We start from the raw sequence: 27,884 nt of genomic DNA on the forward strand, positions 1-27,884 counted from the left end.
GGGCTCTCCTTCATTTGTTCAAATCATGATATGGAATTGTCATGATTTTTATTGTATTCTGTAGATGGTGTCAATCAGTTTGTCAGAATTAAACATGCTTTTTTTTTTATTAGTTGTGATTAGTTTTTCATGTTGTCATTAAGCCGTCACTAGCTGAAACTAATCTCTTCTCTATCTTTTCTTTTCTTTTTTTTTTTTTTTTTTGTTTTTTGTTTCTAACCACCCAGCCGCCACCGGCAACTAACCTATGACCTTCTGACCTCTGAACTCTTCACCCAATGATGACCTGACCATGCCTGCCTGCTGATCAGTTAACTGGTAATCGCCTTTGCTTGCCTGTCGTCAGTGCAGCGAGCTGAGGCACTTGTCCGTTCGTCTTACCATCTAACCAAACAAAAGACAAAGAAATTGTTGTCCTCCAACTCAGCTTTTGTTTGTTTTGTTTTTTCTTTTTCTGTTTGGGTGAAAGTGGTTCTAGAACCTGCACTGAATAGTAGTAAAGCAATAAGGCCCAATTCATCCCACAGCACTGATCATCTTGTAATGTCCCACCCTAAGCGAACGGTAAGAAGGCCTCACTTCAGAAGGGGAGACAGATGGCCCTTAACTACTCAGTGACAGAGGCAGTTACTGTGAGAGACTTCTAGGAACCTCTCTTCATAGCGAGTCAAAGCTCTCTGAATGTACTGTGTGCTGATGCATCATGCATGAACCTTTGGTCAGGGATGTCATTGGTGAAGTGATTTCAAAAAGTATTCAAAATTTGATATGCTGTTTAGTCACTACAGTGCCCTCAAAGGGCAGAAGTTGCAGCCTTTTTTATATTGCCTGCCAAAATTTGAAGTATTAGAAGTGTGCCATGAGAGAAAAACTTAACAAGGAATTTTGGAAAGTAATGCAAAGAACAAAACTGCAACACTATTTTTAAAAAGATAAATATCTGAGTTAAAATTACTGAACCTTTATTTTACACCTCCTTTAAAAAATATATGAGAACAAGGTACATGCATTATGTGTCACATTACTGGGCAAACTGTTCAAATATTTTTTTTAAACCTCCCTGTATAGAAAAAAATCATTAAGGATGTAAAAGCCATGCTTGCCTATTTGCTGTATACATGTAATGAAATTGTAGATAAAGTGTAGTGCATTGAAACAAATGAACAAAAAAAGTAGATACTTTTACTATACAAGGGTGCTGGTGCAGAAAAAATATATATATTTTTGGAAATGTAGCATTTTATACTTTCAAGTGTTATAAAAAAAAGAAAAAGAACAAAGAAACCCTTTATTTCATTAAATGATTTTTTCTGGTGGTTGTCAAGAAACAAAAGACCAAAAGAGCCTTTTTGTCTTTCTTTTTTATTTTTTAAGTATTGGAATAAGTCTAAAGAAAAGAAAGTGCCTTATTTTCCTTCATGGTCATTTAGTCAAGTGTCTTGTAAGATCAGCTCCTCCCTCAGAATACAAGTCAATGCCTGTCACTCAGTCGCCCAGTATGTGAAAGAAGATGTGAGGGGAGACACATGAGTTGATGGTTTGAATTAAATGATTTTTTGCCACATTACCTTGATATCAATTTGCCAAATCTGATACTGTGAAAAAATTTGATAACTTTTCTAATTCCTAACAAGTAAGTTTAAAAGCATCGTTTTAAAATAATAATTGAGTGCTTTTGGTAATTGGTATACTTAATGTTAGCCCAGAGGATTCTGAAATAAAAATTACGTGTGATCAGAACACCATTTATTTCATAGACAAAATTAGAACTTTATTTGGTGGGCGTGTTGTTGGATTTTTCTTTATTAATCGGTGGTAATAGTATACACAGCCGTCTTTTTCACAAAAATGAATCTGTGATTTTCATTCTGGATAACAGTGTTTCTAAATGACCCAAATTTAAATCAGACTCATTTCTTCCGAACCAGATCGCTTGTGTAGTCCATCTCTGCTGGTTTTAGTGGCCTAAGCCGCCACCACACACACACAATCCCACCCACCCACACGCACGCGCGTGCTCACACACACACATACACACGCCCCCAGCCCCAGTTTAACTTTAAAGGAATGTGAGAAACTAGCATCATTGTGCACATTACACTCAACTACATAAGAATATGAACTTGCAGCTTCTCCGGACGTTCAGTCAGTTTTGTAGCTGAAGTGCTTTGTGCACAAAGCTCTACATCTGAACTCTGGCCTGCAGATCTAAATGATCTGTAAGTGATCATTAAATGCCCAGTACCAGATGTGGCAAATGCCGAGTGGCCGTAGGTCCCCAGCTCATCAACTCCTGCCCTCTACATACCTTCACAGCTTCACAGTCAAAGGTCAGCAGTAAGCTCAGTAAGCACCTTCGCGGTGACCTCCATCATCTTGTCTCACTTGGAAACCGTTTTCAGTTTATTTACTATGCAATAGACATTCATTGTTTTGTATTCAGCTAGCTTTGGTTTAGTGCGCCACTGCTTTGTCTTTCTGTTACACATACAGTTGTTTTGATTTATTTACCATATGTGCTGTGCCATTTTGATTTTTATTTTGTTTGGTTGGTTGAATAAATTTGCGACACTCAAACACTTGAGGTGATAGTTTAAAAACGATACCAGTATTTGATCCAGTTTCATCTCAACTGTGTTATACCTGGACATTTTAGATGTTTATCAAAGGTCTTTTATGGGGAAGAAAGTAAATGTATGAAATAAATGCGTGACATTTATGAGTAATGTTGGCTCTGAACAAACGTTTGAAAACTTAGTTGATAAAATTTTGGATCAACTAAAAAAAAGCATGACTTTTGAAATCTCTGAATGCCTTGGTTCTCAGTATTATCATTCTTTATTGAATTTCTTTCTTATTAAAATATGTAGTTTTTAAGACTTTTTTTTTCTGACAGTATTATGTAATTTTTAGCGCGGGTAGATGGGAGTGTCGCTTGTATGTTACGTACAGCTGACATGTGTTTTGTCGATTCTTTATTATCTCAGTAGTTTCATGCTGTGTATGTACCATAACCAACCTATTGCCTATGAGAAACATGTAAGATAATGTATTTACAGCCATTGTTACAAGTTTATAATGTATTTTTCTATCTTGTTTTATATGTATGTTATATAACATTCAAAAAGAATTTTTTTCTTGATTGAGAAAAGGATACAAAATGCAAAATCCACAATTTTGATAACTGAAAATTGCCAATTGTTTTGCAGTACTTTATTATATTGGGTGTCTTGTCTTTCTTGGGCTTTTAGTTAGCTAATGAATGAATACATTAGACACTTTTGGGTTTTAGTTGGGATTTTACATAGCTTGCATTTTAATTCTTTGGTTCTTTGCTGTTTCTATTAACCCATAGCATTATTTTAATAAATGTTATAATATCAACCTACTAACTCTGGACTATGTCTGTTTATTAACCTTTACATGTTTAATTAAAATAAACAAATAAAGACAAAAGAATGTAAAGTCTTGAATTACTGGACTAACCCTGAAGGAAGTGACCACAGATAACATAGCGTGACTTGTTTGTGTGTTGTTTGTCAGCTGACAGTTCCGCACACTGCTGTTAAAGCGGCTTTGGTTATTCTGGCCTTTTACCTTGAGGGGAGGTGCCAGGAGAGATGGGAACAAAGTAGTGTTGGTTTGAGGCGTTCTTCTAGTCTTGCCACCTGCCTTTCAACTTCTGCATTACTAATTCCACACTTTCTTATTTTTCCTTCTCCAAAATAATCACTGTCTGCTCACAGCGTAAAGGGTAAAGAGATTTATCGTAATGATATACCCAAGAAACCAGTTTGATTCTTTGTTGAACCATTTTTTAATTTTCTATAAGTAGATAATCTAATGGTCACATTATAAAGCAAAGCATCTGGTGACGTTTTACCTTTCTTCAAATTGGTGTTTTAATTGGACGTTTTTCCAGTATACAGTTATGAACTGTTTTGGCTAGCTGCTCCTGTTAAGGAAAGCCAAAGGTAGAGTGGCTCCGTGGCTCAGGCCAGCCCCGCGTCGCCATTCACGATGACCACAGACGCAGGCCCCCCCAGCACGAGGCCAGACAGCATCGCTGAGCTTTCTCTCTCGCCCTGTTCCACAGTACAGTCAGAATACTTTAGTACAAGAAGTCTGAGGGGGAGGAACAGTGCATTTGAAAAGCGGTGTATATACCGTGGTTTGCATGGGAGTTAGATTTATTAACTTACCTTCACGCTTTTCTTAGCTGCAGCCTAGGTAAACTGACCTCTACTTACCTATTCTTTTAACTCTTGAGGTGCATTTATGTTTCACAGATACTGGTATTTCCTTTTCTGTGAAATGGTCCTCCTGGATAATAAAAATTCTCAGGATGAATTTTTGCATTTGCAAATAATGCCTTATTTCTGTAAATTGCTTTTTATTTATTTTAAAGTTCTAAAATTTGGGGCTGAAATGAGTCACATTGTTCCAGAAGACATAACCACACCAATATGGTATTAACCAGACTGTCAGAACGTAGCCCCATAGTATATATACATACATGAAATACATAGAATAGCAAGAGCATCAGATTTAATCATAATTTAGATGGTTCTTTTGATCAAACATATTGTTTCTCTGATGGGGAGGGGGCAATCTATTATTGTTAGGTAGACAGCTTTAATATGCTACTATCTTTAAAAGTTCACATTGCCGTACAGTTAATACATATTGTTTTGTGAAAATTTGAAGATAACTTTCAAGCTGCTAGTATACAGGTCATCGTGGTACCATGTACGGAAGTTGATGAAGAATTTCTATGTATTTTATTCTACATTTTCTGAAGTCTGTGAATGCAGTCTCATCTCATTTTCAGTTAAGAGTACTTTTATGTATAATTACGTTGTATTGCCACCTTTTATGTTGGAAAAGTCCAGTTTTAAAAAACAAAAATGACAAAACCCATTTTTATACAGGCTATAATAGTATTAAACTTGAAATCACCAAATTGTCAGAATGATAAAATGCCAGAGTCAGCTTATTGTTTTATACTACTAGTATTTGACAAAGCAATTGGAAGTTAAGCTTTCAGTTGAGAAGTTGGTAAAGTTATGTACTTGCAGTCAAGCATCTTTTTCTTTGGGAAAATGGGGCATGAAAGTCGATATTCACCAGCACACTAGTACACTCTGTGTGGGAGAGCCCACCTCGGGGGCGGTCAAAGCACCCTGTCCATAAAGCCAAGATATGTGAATGTTCACACAAGAGGTGGTTAAGGTTTCTCAATAAATAATGAATGAATATAAAGGGCTGTAAGTTTTTTAGTCCACCAAAAGCAGACAGTAGGTGTGATTTAAATTACATTGATATGCTCATTACCAAATCAAGACTCTTCTTTACCAGCTAACTTTTATAAATGACAGTCTAAAGTTTCTCCATTTTGAGGGGGAGGGGTTTGTGTGTTTGAAATAAGGTGTCTGTTATGTCTTGGTAACAATTAGCAATTGTAGGGTTACCAGCAAGTGATTTTTAGTAGAGTGAAACGTATTGTTGGATTATAATCCATTATATAATAGCAAAAATTATCCAGAGAACTTTTTAGACTCATGAAGTTTCTAAGTAAATGTAGTTTTTAAACATCTTCAGAAGTTTCTATTTTATTTAAAATGGAAAAAGGATTCATTTTATAGATAATTTTACTTTTAGAAATGTTCATATGGTACACACATGTAATTTTATCTGTGGTTTCTCTTAACATATTACCTATGCCTTTGCTATGAAGACACATAACAAAATTACATGCCTCCCTGGTACTCAATGCTGAATCAAACTGGTTCACCCGAGTGTAGAACTCTCCTTTCTGTCTTTCTGCTGCACTAATTGCAGGGGGCTGGCAGAGGAGGAGGAAGTGTCAGTTCACAGGAGACGTGGCCGGTGGGTGCAGCGAATAGCACAGCGTGGGCTTCTCACCGCTTACAGTGTCGCTGTCCCTTCATGGCAGACACCGCATTGCAGACAAAGCGCAGCTCCCAGAGTAAAAAATACATATCTTTTTGAAAGTGCTGTTATTGAGAAATTTTGATTACCAAATACATCGTTTATGACTTATATTGTAGTGGTGTGTATGAAACATTTAGAACTTGTGGAAATTGTATATACAGAGAAAAGTTGAAATAGGTCTTTCCAAATCGTATGTGAATGGAGAACCACATATGACTGTACATGACGTGCAATAAACCAACTGGAAAAAGTGCATGTGCTTCATCCTCTCAAGCCGACTGCAGCTGAAACGCTGCTCGTGCAGACCCACACGTGTGTAAATACGCTCATGTCCCATGCCCCTCCCCAGGCCCACACGTGTGAATATGCTCATGTCCCATGCCCCTCCCCAGGCCCACACGTGTGCAAATATGCTCATGTCCCATGTCCCTTCCTAAACCCCACACGTGTGTGTAAATCCAAACCCCACATGTGTATAAATATGCTCATGTCCCTTCCCAGAACCCACATGTGTGTAAATATGAAAGTAAAGAGTGCACGTTACAGTTTTAGCTTCTATTGGTGCTTTTAACCCTATTGAGAAGAAAATAGAAGAATCTGACATTCTGGAGCAACATTACCCCTGCTGTCAGTGATTAGAATAAAGGAAATCACTAAGTGATTTAGCTAGTGTTGCTCAGTTCAGTGTGCATCCAAAGTGCTTGTTTCTAACTAAGGAATGGAGGCGCAGCTGTACGCAGTTCTGCTTGTGTTCTGGTGGCCCTGTGGGGCCTTACCTCCCTGACCGGGGTGGAACCCGCAGGCCCCACCCTGCAAGTGCGGAGGCTTAGCCACTAGACTGCCCAGGGACGTCCTCGTATATCGTTCTTAGATGGAAGAAGAAAGGAGTGCTGACCAAATTTTGATCCTGGGGGCCATGTGTCAAGGATTACTGTTACCAATTTCTTGAGCACGGAAGAATTGGTTAAAAAAGAAAAAATCAATGATGTGAAACCTTTTCTCAGAGATCTTACCTTGACATCTAAGTTTTAGGACTCCCTGCACCTTAAATTTCCCAGTCCTCACTATTCATGAATGTATTCACCAGGTTTCTTTTCCCCCTTTCTGATCACTCACTAGAACCTCTGTCTTCCGTGGCAGAGTTCCCTTCACACGCTTCTGAGAGCAGCTGTCAGAGGTAGGACCTGAGCCCAGGGTCCACACCAGCTGCCCACAGGTGGCGCTTAGCCTGGCCGACGCAGGGTTGCTGTTGCTTTAGTTACCTGCCAGCTTCAAAGCCTTGATAGACGTTTTTTAAACCCTCTTCATAAAGTCGACCCTTCAGAGACCAGATTACCTAGAAAACTTCGGCCTGCGTGTGCCTCAGCCGTCGGGTGAAACACAAGAGTTCCACTACCCCTTCTAAACCCAGGTCCCACTGGTTAGTCACGCCGCCACCTCCATACGGCCCGCAGTGTGTGTGTGTATATATATAAGGGTCACACCTGGGCTCTTGGCGGCCACACTTCATCTTGGTTTAGCCTTCTGGCCTCCCTGGTTCCTGTAGACACCAGTGCTTCCCCTTCAGGTTCAGAATGGTAATTCCAACCCTTCACACACCAAACTAGCTTCTCAAAGGGTATAATGTAAAACAGGTTTTCAAGTTTTCCTCCTAAAAGATCAGATGAGTATGGTTTCTATTTAAAGATGGCTTTCATAATTCATCTATTTCTTAATATTTAGGGAGCAATTCCTAATTGCTTGTGTGCTTCCTTGTATGAAGGGACAGGATGAATTTGGGTTTCCTTCCAGATGTCACTTTTTTTATATAATTATCTACCTCTTTGTAGGAACTCTTTATGGTCTTGTTAGAAAGCAGTTAAGCTAATCGAACATTCAAAAAATATACCACACCTAAAAGAAAACATTAGTGTTAGTGAGTTCATGTTTTTCCAGAAGAAGTACATTAAAATCCAAGTCTGCAGTTACACATAACTGTTTTGTGGAAAACACGGGGGCCTGTTTTTATGGTCTCTGCAGCGGTTCCAGTTCGAGGGAGCATCTCAAAGTGAGAATGGAAAGTTTTAACTCCTGTGGTTCTGATTTCTTCGTGTATGCCCTGGTTACTTAGCTGAATACCAAGGAAAACTAGGGTGAAGTGATTACAAGTAAAATATTGGAAGAAAATACTCGCAAATTAATCCAGAAGTATTTTCTTACATATCTTCTAGTTGATACTAAAAATTCCATGATCATTTAACTTCAAACGTCTATCAATGTTAGGGGAGGAATAAAGTGCCTTGCCTATACCCAAAACCTGAATTTTAAAAACCTCTTGTCACAGTGTTTTAAGTAATTTAGCCTAAAAATTAGAACGGACTAACAGTGCAGGTGAGAAGCTGCCTTGAACACTTTGAAGTAAATTACATAAATGATGCTTTTGCCCAGTGATTTTTCACTTAGGTGAAAGAACATTGGAAAAACTGTTCGAAAGTTAAACTTACTCTAAATTTCTAGATGGTGAGAAAATGGAAAACTTGATAGTGGGTGGAGCGCTGTACATGTGAAAACACCAGTGCTAAGAACTCCGAGAAGCTAAGGTCTAAATTGGTGGGCCAGGGAAGAAAACTGCATCAGCAAGTCAAACGCCCCACCCTAAACTCTAATATTTTTTAAGCACCAGTTTGTGGGGCTATTAGCAGGAACATCAGTTTTTAAGTCAAAGAAAAAAATTAAGAAACTGGGAGCATATGATATCACATCTGAAAGCAGCCTGTCATCACTCACTGTTGGTTTCAAAATGAATTAAATCTCTCTCATAGCTCCCGGAGCTTACCATGAAAGCAACCTGACATAGCGAGATGCAAAAGCAAAAAAATGTCATTTATACTTCTGTGTCTTCCAAAGAACAATGCATTTTCATTGAATTCTACATGAGTCTGTAACAAAGATTCTGTCCTGTGCAAAGGGAAGACCACCGATGTGAACTCTGTCAGTTACCCATACTAATAAACAGCAAGAAAGCCTTGTAAATACCTTAACTCCTTCAGAGGTGTTAACCCAAATTCTTCTAAATTGCTTGTTATCCTCTTCTGCTAAAGATTGTCCATCTCCACCATGCTAGAGGATTTATAGCAAAGAAAAGCTGTTGAATCAAAGTATAGATTAGTATCTGAACTAAAACTAATGAGAAGTCATTGGTGGGAGGTGCAGCTTGTTTTAATTACTGAAATACACGTGTAATATTTTTATCTACAGAACTCCACATCTGAGTAAACGTGCAGCAAGTTGTGGCTGGAGAGCATGTCATTAAGGGAAATATTGGGAAGCTCAATCTTTTCCTTACCGCTGTCTCCCCCAAATTCAAAGAGAGGTGCTCCTTTCTTCAAGACCCCGTTGGACAGAGCTGGTGGAAAAACAGAAAAGAAAAACAAATTTAATCTAAAAATAATGCAGACTTGAAGGATGGAGCTGGTTACCACACCAACTCCCATTTCTTAAGTGTTTTTGTTTATCTGCGATCCCACTAGACCCAGAAGTGATGATGAGACAATGCAGGCTGTGAGTTCTGTCTCCTCGCAGGTTCCTAGCTGAGGATTTGGGTAAGAGGGTCGAAATGAACCACCTCTAGGAGAATCTTCTCATGGGGGCAAGGAATGCCTCGGGTTTGGATGCCCAGGAGGCTCTCTGCCCACTCCTTTTCAGTCTGAGTTACCACCTGTCCCCGCTATGAATGTTTCTGAAGAGTAGGAACTCGTTGTAGAACTGCCGTAATGAAATTGAAATTCAGACATAGCGGGGAGAGAAGTTGTTGGGCTATATGTTAGAAAGGGATTGTTGTAGTACCAAGTTGTATACTAGTGGCTTTAACTAACAGCTAAAAGACGCTGGGAAGTGTCTCAGCAGGAATCGGGTCTGTCTGGCACCCTGTGTTACTCATATTGATGAATTATCAGCCCCACAGTCAACTTCTGAGCCCTTAACTGGATTGGACACATGGTGTTTATCAGATGTAACAATCAATCAGTACATGATTCAATAAACTCAGGAATATGCAATGAACAAAAATAACCGTTTCTCTGCATATCGGAATACATTAAAACCAAAGACCTATGCATCAAATTTGTGTTACCCAAATATGGTAAAGCCATGTAATAAGATAGATTAATGGTTTAAAATCAAACACGTTTCTACTGCCCATGTCCTTTCAAAAATGCTCCCTTGGTGACCAGTTTGGGAGATTTTGCTGTCATTATTCTTGTTACACATAAGCCTCAAGTATGTGGTCTGGGTAGACAGCAAAGATAGGAAGTTTCAATAGAAGACATCAGTTGCACAGGTAATTTTTAGCCTCTTTCTGCAACAAAATTTATCAAAATTTTCTACCACGCATTAGTTATGCTCTTCAAACGAAGCAGCTCTAAGAAGTTGTTAACAAATTTGTGAGGCTGTAAATTAAAAACCAGAGGGACAAGTGTACACTGTGTATGTTGTACATTTAATTCTGTCGGTCAGCGCAGTGTGAGCTTTCTCTCCACAGGTGCACTGTGGAGCTTGGCCGCAAGCATCCAACTACCTAAAACTTGGTGTATTCCAAAGCAGATTCGAAACATATACCTGCTCCTTGGGAGTGTGTGTGGTTTGTCGAAAGGAATTTTAAAACCGTATGTCCATTATCCAAATAAGGATTTCAGTTCTGCATATGTTACAGTGTAATATGCCAAGTTATTTTACAACGTGTGTGTTCTCAGAGATCCTTCGCTTTATTGAGGCTGCTTCATCCGTTATTTTTCCATGTTTCTTCCATCACAGAAAATGTCACAAAAAAATAGACATCATTTTATCTTCTCAATTGAATGCCCTGGTGATTCTGGAAAATTTTTGTCTTATTTTGTTTTCAATAGACTTTCTTTTTTTAAAGCAGCTTTAGGTTCACAGCAAAACTGAGCAGATGGTACAGAGGCTTCCCATATAGTCCCCTGCCTGTCACTTGAACAGCCTCCCCCGTTATCAACATCTTGCACCAGAGGGGGCATTTGTTAAAACTGGTGAACTTGCAATGACATGTCATAATCACCCAAGTCCATGGATGACACTACAGTTCACTCGACGCTGTACTTTCAATGAGTTTGGACAAATGTATACAATCATTAAGATACCATAGGGCTTCCCAGGTGGCTCAGTGGTAAAGAATATGCCTGCCAGTGGAGGAGACTCGGGTTCAATCCCTGGGTCAGGAAGACCCCCTGGAGAAGGAAATGGCAACCCACTCCAGTATTCTGGCCTGGAGAATCCCACGGACAGAGGAGCCTGGAGGAGTCCATGTGGTCACAAAGGGTCACAGACGACTTAGTGACTAAGCAATGATAGAGTGTTTTCACTGCCTTAATAAGAATTCTGTGCCCCATCTATTCATCCCTTTCCAACCACTGATTTTTTACTGTCTCCATAGTTTTGCCCTTTCCAGAATGCCTTGTAGTTGGAATCATACAGTACCTAGCCTTTTCAGACTGGCTGCTTTCCCTTAGTTATATGCGTTTAGTTCCTCCGTGTCTTCATGACTTGATGGCTCGATTCTTTTTTGGTCCAACTACCATCCCACTGTCTGAATGGGCCACAGTTGATACATTAGGTTACTGAAGGACATCTTGGTTACTCCTGTGTTCTGGCAGTTATATACTGCTATCAACATGCGTGTGCAGGTTTTTGTGCGGCCCCGGTTCCTTTGAGTACATGCCAAAGAGCACCATTCTGGGTCATATGGTAAGAGGACACTGAGTTTTGTAATAAATCTGCAAACTGCCTTCCAAAGTAGCTGTATCCTTTTGCATTCAGAATTTAACTGGAGGATGCTGATTAAGAAGGTTAATATATAGATACATGAGAGTGAAAGTTGCTCAGTCGTGTCTGACTCTTTGCGACCACATGGACTATACAGTCCATGGATTTCTCCAGGCCAGAATACTGGAGTGGGTATCCTTTCTCTCCTCCAGGGGATCTGCCCAACCCAGGAACCGAACCAGGGTCTCCTGCATAGCAGGCAGATTCTTTACCAACTGAGCAATGAGAGAAGAAGCCCGTATAGATAGATATAGATGTATAGATGTGTAGGAATTTTGAGAGTGAACTTTCCAGTTATTTTGTTTCAATAGACAAATCCAATTTGGAATCCATGCAGATTTATTAAAATCACAAATCCAAGTGAAAAAAGAGCTCCCAAAATTCCTAAGCCATTTTATTCACTCAAAAAGTACTTATGAGTGGTAATGACTGTGCTGAATACTCTGCCTGTCCTCCTTGAGACAAGAAGAGACAGCCCTTGCTTTAAAGCAGCCCACAGCCTAGGACAGGGAAGACAAAATCATGTAATATAAGACTAGTATGTTAATTATCCAGCCTGCACATCAACGGGCATTCCAAGCCCTAGATCTATCCAGAACATCTAGTAAAGATGTGATTCTCTCTCGTGAAGAGGGAAGCAAAGCAAACGTTTATGGTTAAAGATGGTTGGGTTTTGGTAGCAAGTCTTGCTTCCTGGTGTAGCCAGATCTGAAGTAACCTCATTTCCTCAAAGCCCATCTTATTGAATTATTATTCAATAAAAAACATCTTCAAAAGCCACTTCATTTTGGCCATTCAGTCTTCTGGGAAATAAGCTATTTGTCCTCCTCCTCTGGCTCCTTGTTGGGAAAGACATTTCTTAGGCCCAGGCGCCCAGCAGCTCATGCCCTAACCCTCCGTGTCCCGGGGAACAGGGGTCTCTGGATCCAAAGGCAAGCCCTCGTGTGATGTAGCCCCACCCCAGGTAGGATGCTTATGGCCCTGTACTCCTCACTGTATCACCAAGCACTGAAATCCCTCCTGTTCCCATAGGATATGTGAACACCAGCATCAGCATTAAACAGCTCTCCTCGAATCCCTTCCCTACGGTCCTTGTCTGAGAAGAGGCATTTTGTGTAACCATGGCAGCCTAGCTTTTAATCTCAAGACAGTCTATGGACTTTGAGAATAAGAGTCTTTTTTTTTTTTTTTTAAGTCCTTTTGCTGGATCTGTTTTATGAAAGCAGCCTCAGGTAGGAGTGGAAACACACCTAGAGTGATCTTGAAGGTAGGAGCGCTGCGTAGGGTGTGCCATCAGTTTCATATCTCCTTGCATTTAATTGTGATTGGAACCTAAGTGCTTAATACATATTTGCAGAGTGGATAAACGCCACCATATGCCCCGTTTCCAAAGCTGATGGCTAGAGAACTGTCAGTTCAAAGGTAAGCTGAGGCCTTGAAACTGGCGTGGGAGCCAGTAGACTGGCTGGTGGACTCCCCGTGATGGCTCCAAGCCAGGGGCATGGAGGCGGACCATCTGTGGCTCTAAAGTAAGCTGGGCCCGCCCGTGGATCATGGTGCCGATGGGTCAGGACCATCCTGTGCCATCTCCTCCATCTCCAGGACTTAGACGGTGCTCCCCACTCACACTCTGGTCTTCAGGGCTGCCCTTGCTCATCGTTTTAAGCAAACACTTAAGTCATAGACGGGATCTGGAGAGCAGTTTATTAAAGTTTCCCTATAGGGACTTCCCTGGTGGCTCAGATGGTAAAGTGTCTGCCTACAATGTGGGAGACCTGAGTTTTATCCCTGGGTTGGGAAGATCCTCTGACAAAGGGAAAGGCAACCCACTCCAGTACTCTTGCCTGGAAAATCCCAAGGATGGAGGAGCCTGGTAGGCTACAGTCCATGGGGTCGCAAAGAGTTGGACACGACTGAGAGACTAAACTTTCTAAACTTTAACTCAGAAATGGCCTAGCATCCTTTTATAAGCATCATACATAAAAAGAATTAGAGAAAAACAATGGACCAAAGCCCCTTAGAAGCAAAAGCCACTTTGTGGTCACACAGACTCACACCCTACTGCTTGCAGATGAGGAAACACACCCAGAGAAAGACCTGGAAACGATATTCCTAAACTCATACGCTGAAGTGATGGAACTGGGAATGGAACTTTCGGTTGGTTTGAACCTCTGCAGTATTCCAAGAAGAAGTGGCCCCTTTCAGAGCTGCTGCTGCTGCTGCTAAGTCCCTTCAGTCGTGTCCAACTCTGTGCAACCCCATAGATGGCAGCCCATCAGGCTCCCCCGTCCCTGGGATTCTCCAGGCAAGAACACTGGGGTGGGTTGCCATTTCCTTTGAAAGTGAAAATGAAGTCGCTCAGTCGTGTCCGACTCTTAGCGACCCCATGGACTGCAGCCCACCAGGCTCCTCTGTCCATGGGATTTTCCGGGCAACAGTACTGGAGTGGGGTGCCATTGCCTTCTCTGCTTTCAGAGCTGCTGCTACTGCTGCTAAGTCCCTTCAGTCGTGTCCGACTCTGTGTGACCCCAGAGACGGCAGCCCACCAGGCTCCCCTGTCCCTGGGATTCTCCAGGCAAGAACACTGGAGTGGGTTGCCATTTCCTTCTCCAATGCATGAAAGTGAAAAGTGAAAGTGAAGTCGCTCAGTCGTGTCCGACTCTTAGTGACCCCATGGACTGCAGCCTACCAGGTTCCTCCGCCCATGGGATTTCCCAGGCAAGAACACTGGAGTGGGGTGCCATTTCCTTCTCCAATGCAGGAAAGTAGAACCATCCAAATCTAAAGGCATAGTTTTCTCACGGGGCTTTGCCGAATATGAACATCTGTACTGTGAGTGAGCCTCAATCTTCTCACCGTTTTTGGTGGCATTTGCTGAAAACAAAACTGAGAACCTAGGAACCACATTTTCCTTGCATGCATCTGATGGAATCCCACCACGACAGGCAACCCTGGCGCCCGGCCCAGGGCTGAGGGGGAGAGGGGAGGAGGTACATAGGTGGACGCTTCTGGCCACCAGCTCTCCTGGGTCCCCGACGGGCTTGGCATGTGAGGGGCTTGACGGTGGTGTCCGGACGAGCAGTCCTGAAGCTCGGAACCCCCAGGCCCTCGGGTCTGGAGTCCTGAGATGGCCTCTTTCCTGCCATCCCCCCTCCAGCTTATGTCAAAATCCACGCAACCTGTGTGCGTGCGAAGTGGCTTCAGTTGCGTCCAACTCTGTGCGGCCCTCCGGAGGGTAGTACCCTTTCCGCCAAGCTTCCACACCTGCTGAAACCCCCTCTGTGCCCCCTGGCCCATGTGAGACAGCACATGCCCCTTCCTCTGCGGAGAGGAGAGAGGAGGAGAAGGTGATGTGTCTGGGTACCTGGCTCTGGGCCCAAGACCCTGGGGGTCAGGTTGGCTCCCCAGAATGGGGCTTCCCACAGTTTTTCCATTAGGACATGTTTAGAAAAGCATGGAATAGGTGACTGGAGCAACGGATAAAGCTGCTGACACTCTGAACCAGACCTGGTTCGGGAGTTCCATTTCGAATCCCCCTTTGCTGCCCAGCAGAAACTGACCCAGCAGTGGAAAACAAATATACTCCAATTAAAAAATAATTAAAAATAAAATAAAATCCACTCCCTTTATGGCAAGGGAAGCTTTCACTTTGGGGGAAGTTGTAGTATGATGGCAACTGTGGCAGCCCACTCGAATGAAGGAGCTTCAGAGTGAAGAAACGTGACAGCTGGGAAGCCAGGGTTGGAAGCTCACCTGCTGGCTTCCACATGGCTGTGCCACCTTTCACTATTTGAAATTTATCTCGACTTTCTATTACCAAATATCTGTTTATTTTTCCTATCAAAACATAAGTAAGCTATTATCTACAAGACATGGGTTTTGGCCTTCCTGGATTCTTTTCCTGCATCCCTGGTCTCCTATTTCTGAGCCAGAGCAGAACATTTTAGCAAGCTTTGACCTCTGGGAAGTTATTTTGCACCGCTGTCCATGTTGATGAAAAAGCTATAGAGGACTCGAGACTTAGAACATGCTGAGTGGGATAAAAACTAGCTTTGTTCTCGCCTTGACCTGGAGTAATCATGTTCACATTATCAGGAACGTGGAGTTCTCTTTGGATCTGCTAATAGTTTGAGCCTCAGCTGCTTCTAATCTCCTTTGGAAGAGACTTGTGAATCACTAATGGGAGATTTCCACTTGGTTTCAATGATTCTGAAATCAAGTTGTTGCTGTTTTCTTTTCTCCTCTTTTTCCTCCCCCAGAGTAACCTGAGTCAGATTCACCATTTAATTTTGTGGGATTTCAGTTTCCTTGAAGTGAGCACAATTTGACTCCTTTCCCACAGAATTTAGTTCCCTGTGGATCTTGTGATCCCACAGCATGGCCAGCAGGGTGGTTCTTAACTACAGAAAATGTTCTGTAGACACTGGCGCTTTACTTCTTAAGGAGCTGTTGTCGTTAATGTCTTCATCAGAAGGCTGTCAACTGGTGGGGCGTGTGCATTTGCAAAGTTCTTACACCTGACGTGTGCTTCTCCAAACTGTAGAGTTCACCACTGAAATATCTACTATTAGAACACTACACCACATCTAGATTGAACCCTAGTCTACAAACTCTTAGATGCTTCTGGTGGCTCAGGGTAAAGAATCTGCCTACAATGCAGGAGACACAAGAGACATGGGTTCGATCCCTGGGTTGGGAAGATCCCCTGTAGGAGGAAATGGTAACCCACTCTAGTATTCTCGCCTGGAGAATCCCATGGACATAGGAGCCCGGTGGGCTACCGTCCATGGGGTTGCAAGGAGTTGGACACGTCTGAGCACTCATGCACCTATAAACTCAAGTTTATTTAACCTAAAAATCATTTATAGTGGCAGTCCCCAATCTTTTTGGAACCAGGGGCCAGTTTTGTGGAAGATACTTTTTCCACAGACCAGGTTTGAGGGAGGTAGAGATGGTTTTGTGATGTTTCCAGCATATCACATTTATTTGCACTTCATTTCTATTATTATTACACCAGCTCCACCTCAGATCATCAGGCATTAGATCCCAGAGGATGGGGACCCCTGGTTTATAGCAGTAATTATTAGTGAATACAAAGGCCTCATCCTCTATAACAAAACCTAAAAAAAAAAAAAAAATCACCTACTGCTAATACTTGAAATGATACACTGAAGACTAAAAATGCTCACCAAAACACGTGTCTGACAATTGTTGCCTTAAAATGTGAGTGCTTGGGCTTCTAAAGGGAGTTAGTTCTGTGGTTGTTTTCACCACAGAAATCAGTTGGTCTTGACTTACTTTCATTGATAAATCCTTGGAAAGTATAGACTTAGATCAGGACTCTTGGAGAAGGGAAATAACCCAGTGTTAACCACTTTTCAGTCATTGTGGAGTGCACGGCGCAGACTGAGGGGCTCCAGTCCGCACCGGGTGCCTGGTGAGGGGGTGAGGCAGCCTGAGAGGATGCTGAGGCCGGCTCTGCTCTTCGACTGGCGGGGCCACACCCAGGAAACCTGGGGACCGCAGCTAGGATTTTGGGGAAAGGCTCGTTCTTAGGCTTCCCTTTGGGAGGCATGTGACGTAACTTGCAAACCTTTCTCCACATGATGCTTGATTTCTCCTTGGGACACAGCGGGGAGGAAAAGCACCCGAGTCTGTTGAGTCCCTGATCCAGTTTCTTCACCTGGGGTCTGTCCTACAGGGGGTGTTTGTTGTTTAGTCACTAAGTCGTGTCTGACTCTTGGTGACCCTATGGACTGTAGCCTGCCAGGCTCCTCTGTCCATGGGATTTCCCAGGCAAGGACACGAGTGGGTTGCCATTTCCTCCTCCAGGGGAATCCTCCTGAGCCAGGGATCGAACCTGAGTCTCCTGCATTGCAGGTGGGGTCTTTACCTGTATCACTGGGAAAGTCCCCCCTCTTCCCCCCTGGCTTATGGTGTGCTTTTGAGCCATTTGTATTTTCTCAAATGTTAGCAGTAATGTGACTTTCCCCATCCCTCTTTCAAGGAATGAGGCCCTTGTTGCCCTTGTCGTGATTGCTGTAAAGGGATTTTAGGGTGAAGAGGGTCTGAGTGTGTCACCGACCTGGCTCCAGGGGGCCAGGGACAGACCTGGAGAAACCCTGCTTTGCTGACCTGCAGGGTCACCCCAGCGCCCTCCCCAGTTTGTACAGACTCACAGTCACACCCGAGAGTGATGTGAACTGCAGCCCGGGTGGAGAAAGAAGGAGGGTTTTCTGTGGCCGAAGAGCAGCCTATTCTCACATCCCATAGAACAGGGTTGAGCTCTTTTTAAAAAGATGTGATTTCTATATATTTTTTTTTTGGAGTTAGAACGTACTTCTCAGTCACTCGGAATCTCCAGTTAGAGTCTGACACCTGTAAGGTTTTATAGAAATATCTTTCTTATATCAAAGCAGTTCCATTCATCGGCATGACGTGGGTCTGTGGTAACTTCCCACATCTGGTGATTTTGGACAGGTTACTGAAACCTCGTCTCTCCGATTTCTTATCTATAAAATGGACGAGCAATGCCCACCTCAGGGGCCCTTCAGAGGATTCAATGAGCTAATGAATCGAAGCTTCTGAGCACAGGGCCTGGGGCTGCTGTATTTTCAGCAAGTACGTGTCATTTTTGCTTTGCGCGTTTCCTGGTGCCATGTGCAGACGTGTTTAAACTATTTGGAGCCACTGGCAGGGGCATTTCCTACTGCATGAAGGTCTGGGAAGTTGGGCACCCAGGCCCTCTGGGAGTGCTGAGCACCGTGTTTTTGCACATGTTCTACATGATTTCAAATAACTGTCACCTTTTATAACCAGACCTGGGGTTTCCAAATAAAACACAGCTAAAGTCCTCCCACAACTGTAATAGTTTAATAGGGAGCTCAGCTTGGTGCTCTGAGATGACCCGGAGCGGTGGGGTGAAGGCATGGGAGAGAGGTGATATATGTAAATGTATAGCTAATCTGTGTTGTTCTTCAGCGCAAACGCACACAACATTTTAAAGCAAGTATACGCCAATTAAAATATAAAATTAAAACATTGCTATACTTTGCAGAAAAACAAAAAAAGGCCACTAGACCAAGGCGGTTCTAATAGCTTGGCAGCCTACATAAGCAAACCCAAAGCCCATAATGCCTCAGAGTTAAAACACTGAGACCTGAGGCCCACCAGTTGCACACCGCCCACGAGGCTTTCCCAAATAAGGCAGCTTCTTAAATGTTCACCAGATAATTTCCTTCCCTTGCCTTCAGGTCTCCTTGAAGAGGTCTTGGCCCTACCTTCTGTCAATGGAGCACTGCTATCCCCTTCTAATCTGTGTTGCTTGACTCAAATCAACTTCTGCTCAAATAAACTTTCAACATTTAAAAAATGATAAAGTGAATAAAATTCAACCCACACAAAAATGAATTACTGAAGTAAAAACCTCTACATGCATAGAAAGATACAGTAAGAAAAAAAAAGAAAACAAAAGCTTCTCAGCAGAAGGAGAAAATTAACAACAAAAGCAAAGAACCCACAAAGCAGAGGATAATTAACACTGTCTTTCAAAATGGATTTTGAGAGAAAGACATTCCTGTAAAGCAACTGCAACTCTGAAAGAACACCACAGATCACAATTGTTTAAAAATTCAGAGACGGATGAGACTCAGGGGAAATTTTGGAAAAAATGCCAAATCATTTCATATTGCAAGGTACACAAGGGAGAATGAATATCATGGAAATAAAAATAAGAAAAAGGAAGAAAGTTGATTAAAGAAACTAGAAAAAAAAATTGACTAAACACAAGCGAAAGTTGGTATGGAACCAGGTTCCTTTGCCAGGAGCACAGGCCAAACGCTGACAGGCCAGCAGAGAAGGGACTTTCTCATGAGGCCGCCAGGCAAGGAAAGGCAAGAACGCATCCCAGATCCACTTCCTAAAGGCAGCAGCTCGGGCTATCGGTCAGAGAAAGCTGAGGCGTGGGGAGCGTGGGGAACGGGGATTGGGAACCAAAGAAAGGTGATTGTTAGCTGCAGGGGTCTTCAGGAGACTCACATCTTCTTATTTTCTGAGGGTGGCGTTTTTGGCCCTCTGACATCAGAAGGTCCCTGGGTGGACACTCACACAGGCCCGGTTACAGGCTTGATTGTCCCAACGGTTCTGAACAGACATGTCAGTTCAGAGCTGAACACCGCTGATTTCAAGTTTCTGAAACACAGCCCTGGCGATTATCTTATTATTTAGGCTACTAGATGCTTGGAGGACTTGCAAGTGTTTTATATCAACAATCGAAGCCACATTGAGCATGAGACAGGTTACAGGTCTAATGGAGCTGATGATTACCCTTGGTTTCAAAGAGACACAGTATTTGTATAATTGGTACGCACAAGGATATACAGCAATAAAATAGGAAAGATATTCTTAAACTATCATTCAAGAAATGTCTCTGATTTTTTTCATGGTGTAAACTGCCCCCAGTGTTTCTATGGGAGCGATCTACACCTGAGAATAGGCAAGAAAAAGGAGATAAGGAGGCAGGACACGAGCCACCTTCTAGTGGGTTTAGGAGTCAGGGTATTCAGGTCTGTCTCAGAGCTGCTTAGAATGTGTGTCAGGGGAAGGGACAGCAGACCCTGGAACACGAATAAACTTTCAATTATATGAGAAATTAATTCACAACAAGGTGGTGTTTCAATTCAGTGGGCAAAGAATGGATTACTTAATACACATTGTTCTGGCATAGACAGCCACCAAGTAAAAATCTATGAGACTCTTATCTTGTCATTCAGTCGCCAAGTCATGTCTGACTCTTCCCAACCCCATGGGGCTGTGGCATGCCAGGCTTCCATGTCCCTCACCATCTCCTAGAGTTTGCCTAAGTTTGTGTCCAATGAGTCGGTGATGCCATCCAACTAGCTTATCCTCTGTCCCTCTCTTCTCTTCCTGCCCTCAATCTTTCCCAGCATCAGGGTCTTGCCCAATGAGTAGGCTCATCACATTAGGTGGCCAAAGTATTGGAGTTTTAGCTTCAGCACCAGTTCTTTCAATGAACATTCAGGGTTCATTTCCTTTAGGATTCAAAAAACTAACATCATGACATCTGGTCCCATCACTTCATGGCAAATGAAACAGTGACAGACTTTATTTTTTGGGGCTCCAAAATCACTGCAGATGGTGACTGTGGCCATGAAATTCAAAGATGCTTGCTCCTTGGAAGAAAAGTTATGGCCAACCTAGACAGCATATTAAAAAGCAGAGACACTACTTCGCCAACAAAGGTCTGTCTAGTCAAAGCTTTGGTTTTTCCAGTAGTCATGCATGGATGTGAAAGTTGGACTATAAAGAAAGCTCAGTGCCAAAGAATTGATGCTTTTGAACTGTGGTGTTGGAGAAGACTCTTGAGAGTCCCTTGGACTGCAAGGAGATCCAACCAGTCCATCCTAAAGGAGATCAGTCCTTAATATTCATTGGAAGCATTGATGCTGAAGCTGAAACTCCAATACTCTGGCCACCTGATGTGAAGAACTGACTCCTTAGAAAAGACCCTGATGCTGGGTAAGATTGAGGGCAAGAGGAGAAGGGGATGACAGAGAATGAGATGGCTGGATGGCATCACCAACTCAATGGACATGAGTTTGAGCAAGCTCTGGGAGTTGGTGATGGACAGGGAAGCCTGGTGTGCTGCAGTCCATGGGGTCACAAAGGGTCGTACACGACTGAGTGACTGAACTGATACTGATACTTCTTTTAGGGTTGACTAGTTTGATCTCCTTGCTGTCCAAGTGACTCTCAAGAGTCTTCTCTAGAACTACAGTTTGATCAAAATACACTCTATGTTAATTAAATATTCAATTAAAAATAAAAAACAGTATAACTCTTCAAGAAAAATGAACGATTATATTTACAGTCTGGGGTGAGAGACTCTTTTTGGCAGCCTGGAAACAATGTAATGACAGGCTGAGACACCATCTAGAAGCCGAAAGTTTTGTGTGGGAGAAGAAGAGGTAAGCGTACTTAAACAGGAACAGAAATACAGGCATTGTCGAAAGTAGAAGTGAAAAGTGAAAGTGTCAGGCACTCAGTCGTGTCCGGCTCTTTGTGACCCCAGGGACTGTAGCCCGCCAGGCTCCTCTGTCCCTGGGATTCTCCAGGCAAGAATACTGGAGTGGGTTGCCATGCCCTTCTCCAGGGGATCTTCCCGACCCAGGGATTAAACCCAAGTCTCAAACCCAGGTCTCCTGCATTGCAGCCTGATTCTTTACCATCTGAGCCACCAGGGAAGCCCATCAGACATGGCAGAGAAGGTAAAAATTCACAATTGCTTTGGAAAACAAATTGGGAGTATTTAACACAAAAATACACTGACTCTTTAACCCAGCAGTCCCACTCCTGAGAATTCAGCTCATAGAAACAATGCATTGGACCTTAAGAATATTTGTAAAAGATATTTATCACAATGTCGCTCACAGAGGCAAAACCAAATGTAGATGCAGAGTCAGGGAAATGGTTACATAAGTTACCGTACGATCAGAGTATTAGGCAGCTGTCACAAAAATAATAATTAGAATGATACAGAATTGCAGGAACTGTACAGCATATCATTGTATGTGAAACGAGAAGCTATATAATATGATCTTTCTTTCATTAAAAAAATACCTGACCCCTTTGTGATCTCTGTATAGGTAAGTGCATATCATAAATATGGGTGCGTATGATTATCTGAACACTGAGGAAAATATTTAAAAGCCCGTGACGTCATTGACATCATGTGGTGGAGACCTCTGTGCCCCCAGCTTGCTGCATGGACATTCTTCCGCCTGTGACTCGACCATCACACTCACACCACACATCTTAGCTTTTGGCACATCTCAGCTCAACAACTTCTGTGCTCCCTGGGGTGACACATGCTGCTACAAATGGGAAACCACGGATCTAAGAGCTCAGATTAGGTGGACATTTGCTTCCTGCTCAAGGTAAGTGTTCAGGGTTGACTAGTAGCTGTCCTTCAAGTGGTAATTTGGGGAAACACTGGAGAGCTGGTGACTTGTTATACTACAGCAAAACATTTGGGAAAACTATGCCTGTGGGTGGTTTTCCCCTGATAGCTCAGTTGGTACAGAAGCTGCCCGCAATGCAGGAGACCCCAGTTCGATTTCTGGGTCGGAAAGATCCGCTGGAGAAGGCATAGGCTACCCACTCCATTATTCTGGCCTGGAAATTCCCTGGACTGTATACCATGAACTTCCAGATGTTCAAGCTGGATTTAGAAAAGGCAGAGGAACCAGAGATCAAACTGCCAAGATCCGCTGGATCATCAAAAAAGCAAGAGAGTTCCAGAAAAACATCTACTTCTGCTTTATTGACTATGCCAAAGCCTCTGAGTCTGTGGATTACAACAAACTGTGGACAATTCTGAAAGAGATGGGAATACCAGACCATCCGATTTGTCTCCTGAGAAATCTGTATGCAGGTTAGGAAGCAACAGTTAAAACTGGACATGGAACAACAGACTGGTTCCAAATCGGGAAAGGAGTACGTCAAGGCTGTATATTGTCACCCTGCTTATTCAACTTATATGCAGAGTACATCATGTGAAATGCCAGGCTGGATGAAGCACAAGCTGGAATCAAGACTGCCGGGAGAAATATCAGTAACCTCTGATATGCAGATGACACCACCCTTATGGCAGAAAGTGAAGAATTGAAGAGCCTCTTGATGAAAGTGAAAGAAGAAAGTGAAAGAGTTGGCTTAAAACTCAACATTCAGAAGACTAAGATCATGGCATCCGGTCCCATCATGGGACTTCATGGCAAATAGATGGGGAAACAATGGAAACAGTGACAGATTTAATCTTTTGGGGCTCCCAAATCACCGCAGATTGTGAGTGCAGCCATGAAATTAAAAGACTCCTTGGAAGAAAAGTTATTACCAACCTAGACAGCATGTTAAAAAGCAGAGACATTACTTTGCTAACAAAGGTCCGTCTAGTCAAGGCTATGGTTTTTCCTGTGGTCATGTATGGACGTGAGAGTTGGACTATAAAGAAAGCTGAGTGCCGAAGAATGGATGCTTTTGAACTGTGGTGTTGGAGAAGACTCTTGAGAGTCCCTTGGACTGCAAGGAGATCCAACCAGTCCATCCTAAAGGAGATCAGTCCTGGGTGTTCATTGGAGGGACTGATGCTGAAGCTGAAACTCCAATACTTTGGCCCCCTGGTGCAGAGAACTGACTCATTTGAAAAGACCCTGATGCTGGGACTGAAGGCAGGAGGAGAAGGGGATGACAGAGGATGAGATGGCTGGATGGTATCACCGACTCGATGGACATGGGTTTGAGTAAACTCCAGGAGTTGGTGATGGACAGGGAGGCCTGGCGTGCTGCAGTCCATGGGGTCACAGAGACTCGGAGACGACTGAGCGACTCTCACTTGCTTTCCTCACACCTGCAGCACCCCAAAGGCAGACTGCACGGCTGCCCAGCCAGCAGCTCCAGGAAAAGGACTGTGTCCCGACCTTCCCCACGGGTGCAGGTGGCCCTCGGGTCCTGGCTCACGGCCGCCCCTCCATCCACAAGTCGTCGGCACAGTTTTACTCTCCTCCCTGACCTCTCCTTTCTTAGTCACGTTTCTCCCTGACTCTGACCCTCTCGCCCCTTTCTTATAAACATCCTGCGATTACACTAGGCCCACTTGGCTAACCCACGAGCTTCTCCCCATCCATGCCGAGGCCCTTAATTAATCACATCTGTAAAGTCCCTCTTGTCAGGTAACATACTCGTGAGTTTCAAGGGTTAATATTATTAACATCTTTGGGGGGAAAATATTATTCTGTCACCAAGGAGGGAAAAGAGAGAAAGGAAAGGAAGAGCAAAAAAAAAAAAAAAAAAAAGCCAAAGCACCAACCACTGGTATACTATGCAAAATTATGGTTTTCATTGAGCATAAACAAGCAACTTTTATTCTTTTTTAAAAAAATTTAAAAATAATTTTTATTAGCATACAGTTGATTTAACAAGCAAGCTTTAAAGAGGAAACAGTATTTGAAATAAAGTCATGGAGGAAGAGGCAGAGAGCGAGGTGGCAGAGAGGAGGAGTAGGAAGTGGAGATAGCAGTTTTCGAGGCGCAGTTTAAGCTGGTGTATCCATTCATGCCTCCGGGCAGGCAAAGATATTTCGTAAGAAATCATTTCAGAATTTGGTTTTACTTCTTGCCGTATGAGTTTCTGTTCCCTTGTCGGGACTAGAAGAGCGAGTGAGGGCGTGAACGGAGGTTTTCGTTTCTGAAACGGTCCCCAGGTGCTGTCTTTTAAGGACAGAAACTTGCGACTCTCTCTTCATTATAGAATCACAATCCCTTTTTCTTCTTCTCCTGGACTGGTGTTCACGGGACCATCCATCCACCTGAGAGCCAAGCCGGGCTTCATACAGTGCCTGTCTGTTGGTAGATGCTGGGGAGACCCTTGGGAAAGCCAGGTAACTGAAAAAGCACCTAAAATAAAGTTGTTAGAGCATCCTTCGGAGAAGGCAATGGCACCCCACTCCAGTACTCTTGCCTGGAAAATCCATGGATGGAGGAGTCTGGTAGGCTGCAGTCCATGGGGTCGCTAAGAGTCGGACACGACTGAGCGACTTCACTTTCATTTTCACTTTCGTGCACTGGAGAAGGAAATGGCAACCCACTCCAGTGTTCTTGCCTGGAGAATCCCAGGGACGGGGGAGCCTGGTGGGCTGCCGTCTGTGGGGTCGCACACAGTCGGACATGACTGAAGTGACTTAGCAGCAACAGCAGCAGCAGCAGCAGCAGAGCATCCTTTGGAGAGGAATGAGCTGAAATTAGATGTGATACCTATTTTTATCCTCTTGAAATTCACTTTTTGGAACCAAGAGTGAGGGTTATACAATGAGCTTTCTTTCTTTCGTTTCTAAGGAGTTTTAGGAATAACCATGCCCTTTTCTTCCTTATCTTGCTCTCACACTTAATACTGGATGTATCCTCATGGAGGCCACCAGGGAGCAGACGGCAGCCCTTGGGCATCCCAGAAAAGGAGGGGCGGGGCACGGGCAATGCCCAGGGAGTGGGCACAGTGAGGGGCATGTGGGGAGTCAGACACGGATCAAAACGTCAGCACAGTTCCAGTCTGCAATGCCCGAGAAGGCCAGATCCCCACCCCTGACAGGCAGACCCTCCGAGAGCAAGTTAGCAATGTGACTCAGACCCTGCCTTTCCTTCTTAACCTGGGCCGCTCCGCCCACCCACCTGTGGTCCGTCCGGAGGACCACGTGCGTTTGCAGGTGAAGCCGGGCTGGGGCTGGCAGGGGCGGCTCGGTGATGATCCGTTTCGTCCACTGCGCTTGCAGCCCTCACTCTGCGGAAAGTAAAGAGACAGATGAATCCTACACGGACGCAGACCCCGCCGTCGGCGACTACTGTCCACGGGCCTTAAAAACCGTGGCTGGCTCCAGAGGTATTAGAGCTGAACCATCATTTGTGTTGGTCACAGGGGTTGCGAGTGTGTAATAACATTCCAGAGCTCACGTTTTGCATGAAGCACTTAGGAGCCAGGATGAAGCTGGTTTATAGTTCTAATGTGGGGCTTCAGTGAAAGTTTGTAATCAAGGGTGGAGCAAAGGCTGTTGAGACAATGTCAGTTCACTCGGATTCACTGGGGCAGCCTGGCGGGAGTTCCTGTTGTTAAGAGAGAGGGAGAGAGAGAGAGCGGGACACGGAGAGGTAGATGGACAGAGAGATATAGAGGGATGGACAGAGAGACAGAGGCACAGAGAGACAGATGGACAGAGGGGGAGAGGAGAGACTGAAACAGAGCTCCGGTCTTACTGGGGAAGCCTGAGGGGTCCTGTCTGGAGCTCGGGGCCCCTGCACCCTCTTCCCGGAAAGGCCCTCCCTTTGGACAGAGACGCGCTGGAGCTGCTGGGCGGGCATCCGGGAGGCGGGGGCCTGAGGGGAGCCTCCGGGACTTCGGAGAGGGAAAGACGCTCTGCTTGCTCACTGGCGAATGGTTGTCTCTTTTCTTTTCTGTGAGTCACGCAGGAAGCCTCTGAGCTGCAGAAAAGCCTCAGAAAAGGTGACTCGGTGCCTCCTGAGCGCCAGGAGCCCTGAGTCCCCGCAGGACTAGGTTTCCAGCCCCGGCCGCAGCCCGCCTTCCCGCCGCGCCAGCCTCTGCCCGCGGGCGGCGGGTCAGACGGTCCGCGGACACCGACGTCTCCGCGGGTCGCGGGTCGGTGGAGCTGCGTGTGGAAGGCGGCTCTCCTGTCCGCACCCGGAGGCGGGGGCGTGGGCGAGAAGGCGGCTGGTCCCGCCTGGATTCAGCTCTCGGTCCTCCTCACCTCTGATCGCGCTCCCCGCCTGCGTTCTTACTCCACGGGGTCCAGGCCCTAACCGCAGCCAGAAGCATCTTTCCAAAAACGAACAGAACCAGGTGACTCTCTTGCTTTCAACTCTCTGGTTCAGTTCAGTTCAGTTGCTCAGTCGTGTCCAACTCTTTGCGACCCCATGAACCGCAGCAGGCCAGGCCTTCCTGTCCATCACTAACTCCCGGAGTTCACTCAAACTCATGTCCATTGTGTCAGTGATGCCATCCAACCATCCCATTCTCTGTCGTCCCCTTCTCCTCCTGCCCTCAATCTTTCCCAGCATCAGGGTCTTTGCAAATGACTCAGCTCTTCACCTCAGGTGGTCAAAGTATTGGAGTTTCAGCCTCAGCATCAGTCCTTCCAATGAATATTCAGGACTGATCTCCTTTAGGATGGACTGGTTGGATGTCCTTGCAGTCCAAGGGACTCTGAGGAGTCTTCTCCAACACCACAGTTCAAAAGCATCCATTCTTCAGTGCTCAACTTTCTTTATAGTCCAACTCTCACATTCATACATGACTACTGGAAAAACCATAGCCTTGACTAGACAGACCTTTGTTGGCAAAGTAATGTCTCTGCTTTTTAATATGATGTCTAGGTTGGCCATAACGTTTCTTCCAAGGAGCAAGTGTCTTTTATTTCATGGCTGCAGTCACCATCTGTAGTGATTTTGGAGCCCAAAATAATAAAGCCTGCCACTGTTTCCATTGTTTCCCCATCTATTTGCATGAAGTGATGGGACTGGATGCCATGATCT

General features: G+C 44.1%; 1 protein-coding gene across 14 annotated transcripts in view; it reads left to right on the forward strand.

Annotated features, from left to right (window-relative positions):
* QKI (QKI, KH domain containing RNA binding) overlaps window positions 1-6,208 on the forward strand; it is a 160,913-nt gene extending 154,705 nt beyond the window's left edge. For all 14 annotated transcript variants that reach the window (XR_015133438.1, XR_015133439.1, XR_015133437.1 and 11 more), the window contains one exon: window positions 228-6,208. Coding sequence is in view for 7 of the 14 variants with exons in the window: in XM_086318674.1 (XP_086174800.1) it covers window positions 228-244 (17 nt within the window). In the remaining 7 variants the exon portion in view is untranslated. The remainder of the gene's footprint in view (window positions 1-227) is intronic.
* The last annotated feature ends 21,676 nt before the right edge of the window (window positions 6,209-27,884 follow it).

This window comes from Bos grunniens, chromosome 9 (genome assembly GCF_055505025.1).
Source record: "Bos grunniens cultivar Pamir isolate PY7600 chromosome 9, Bosgru_T2T1.0, whole genome shotgun sequence".
Taxonomy (NCBI): domain Eukaryota; kingdom Metazoa; phylum Chordata; class Mammalia; order Artiodactyla; family Bovidae; genus Bos; species Bos grunniens.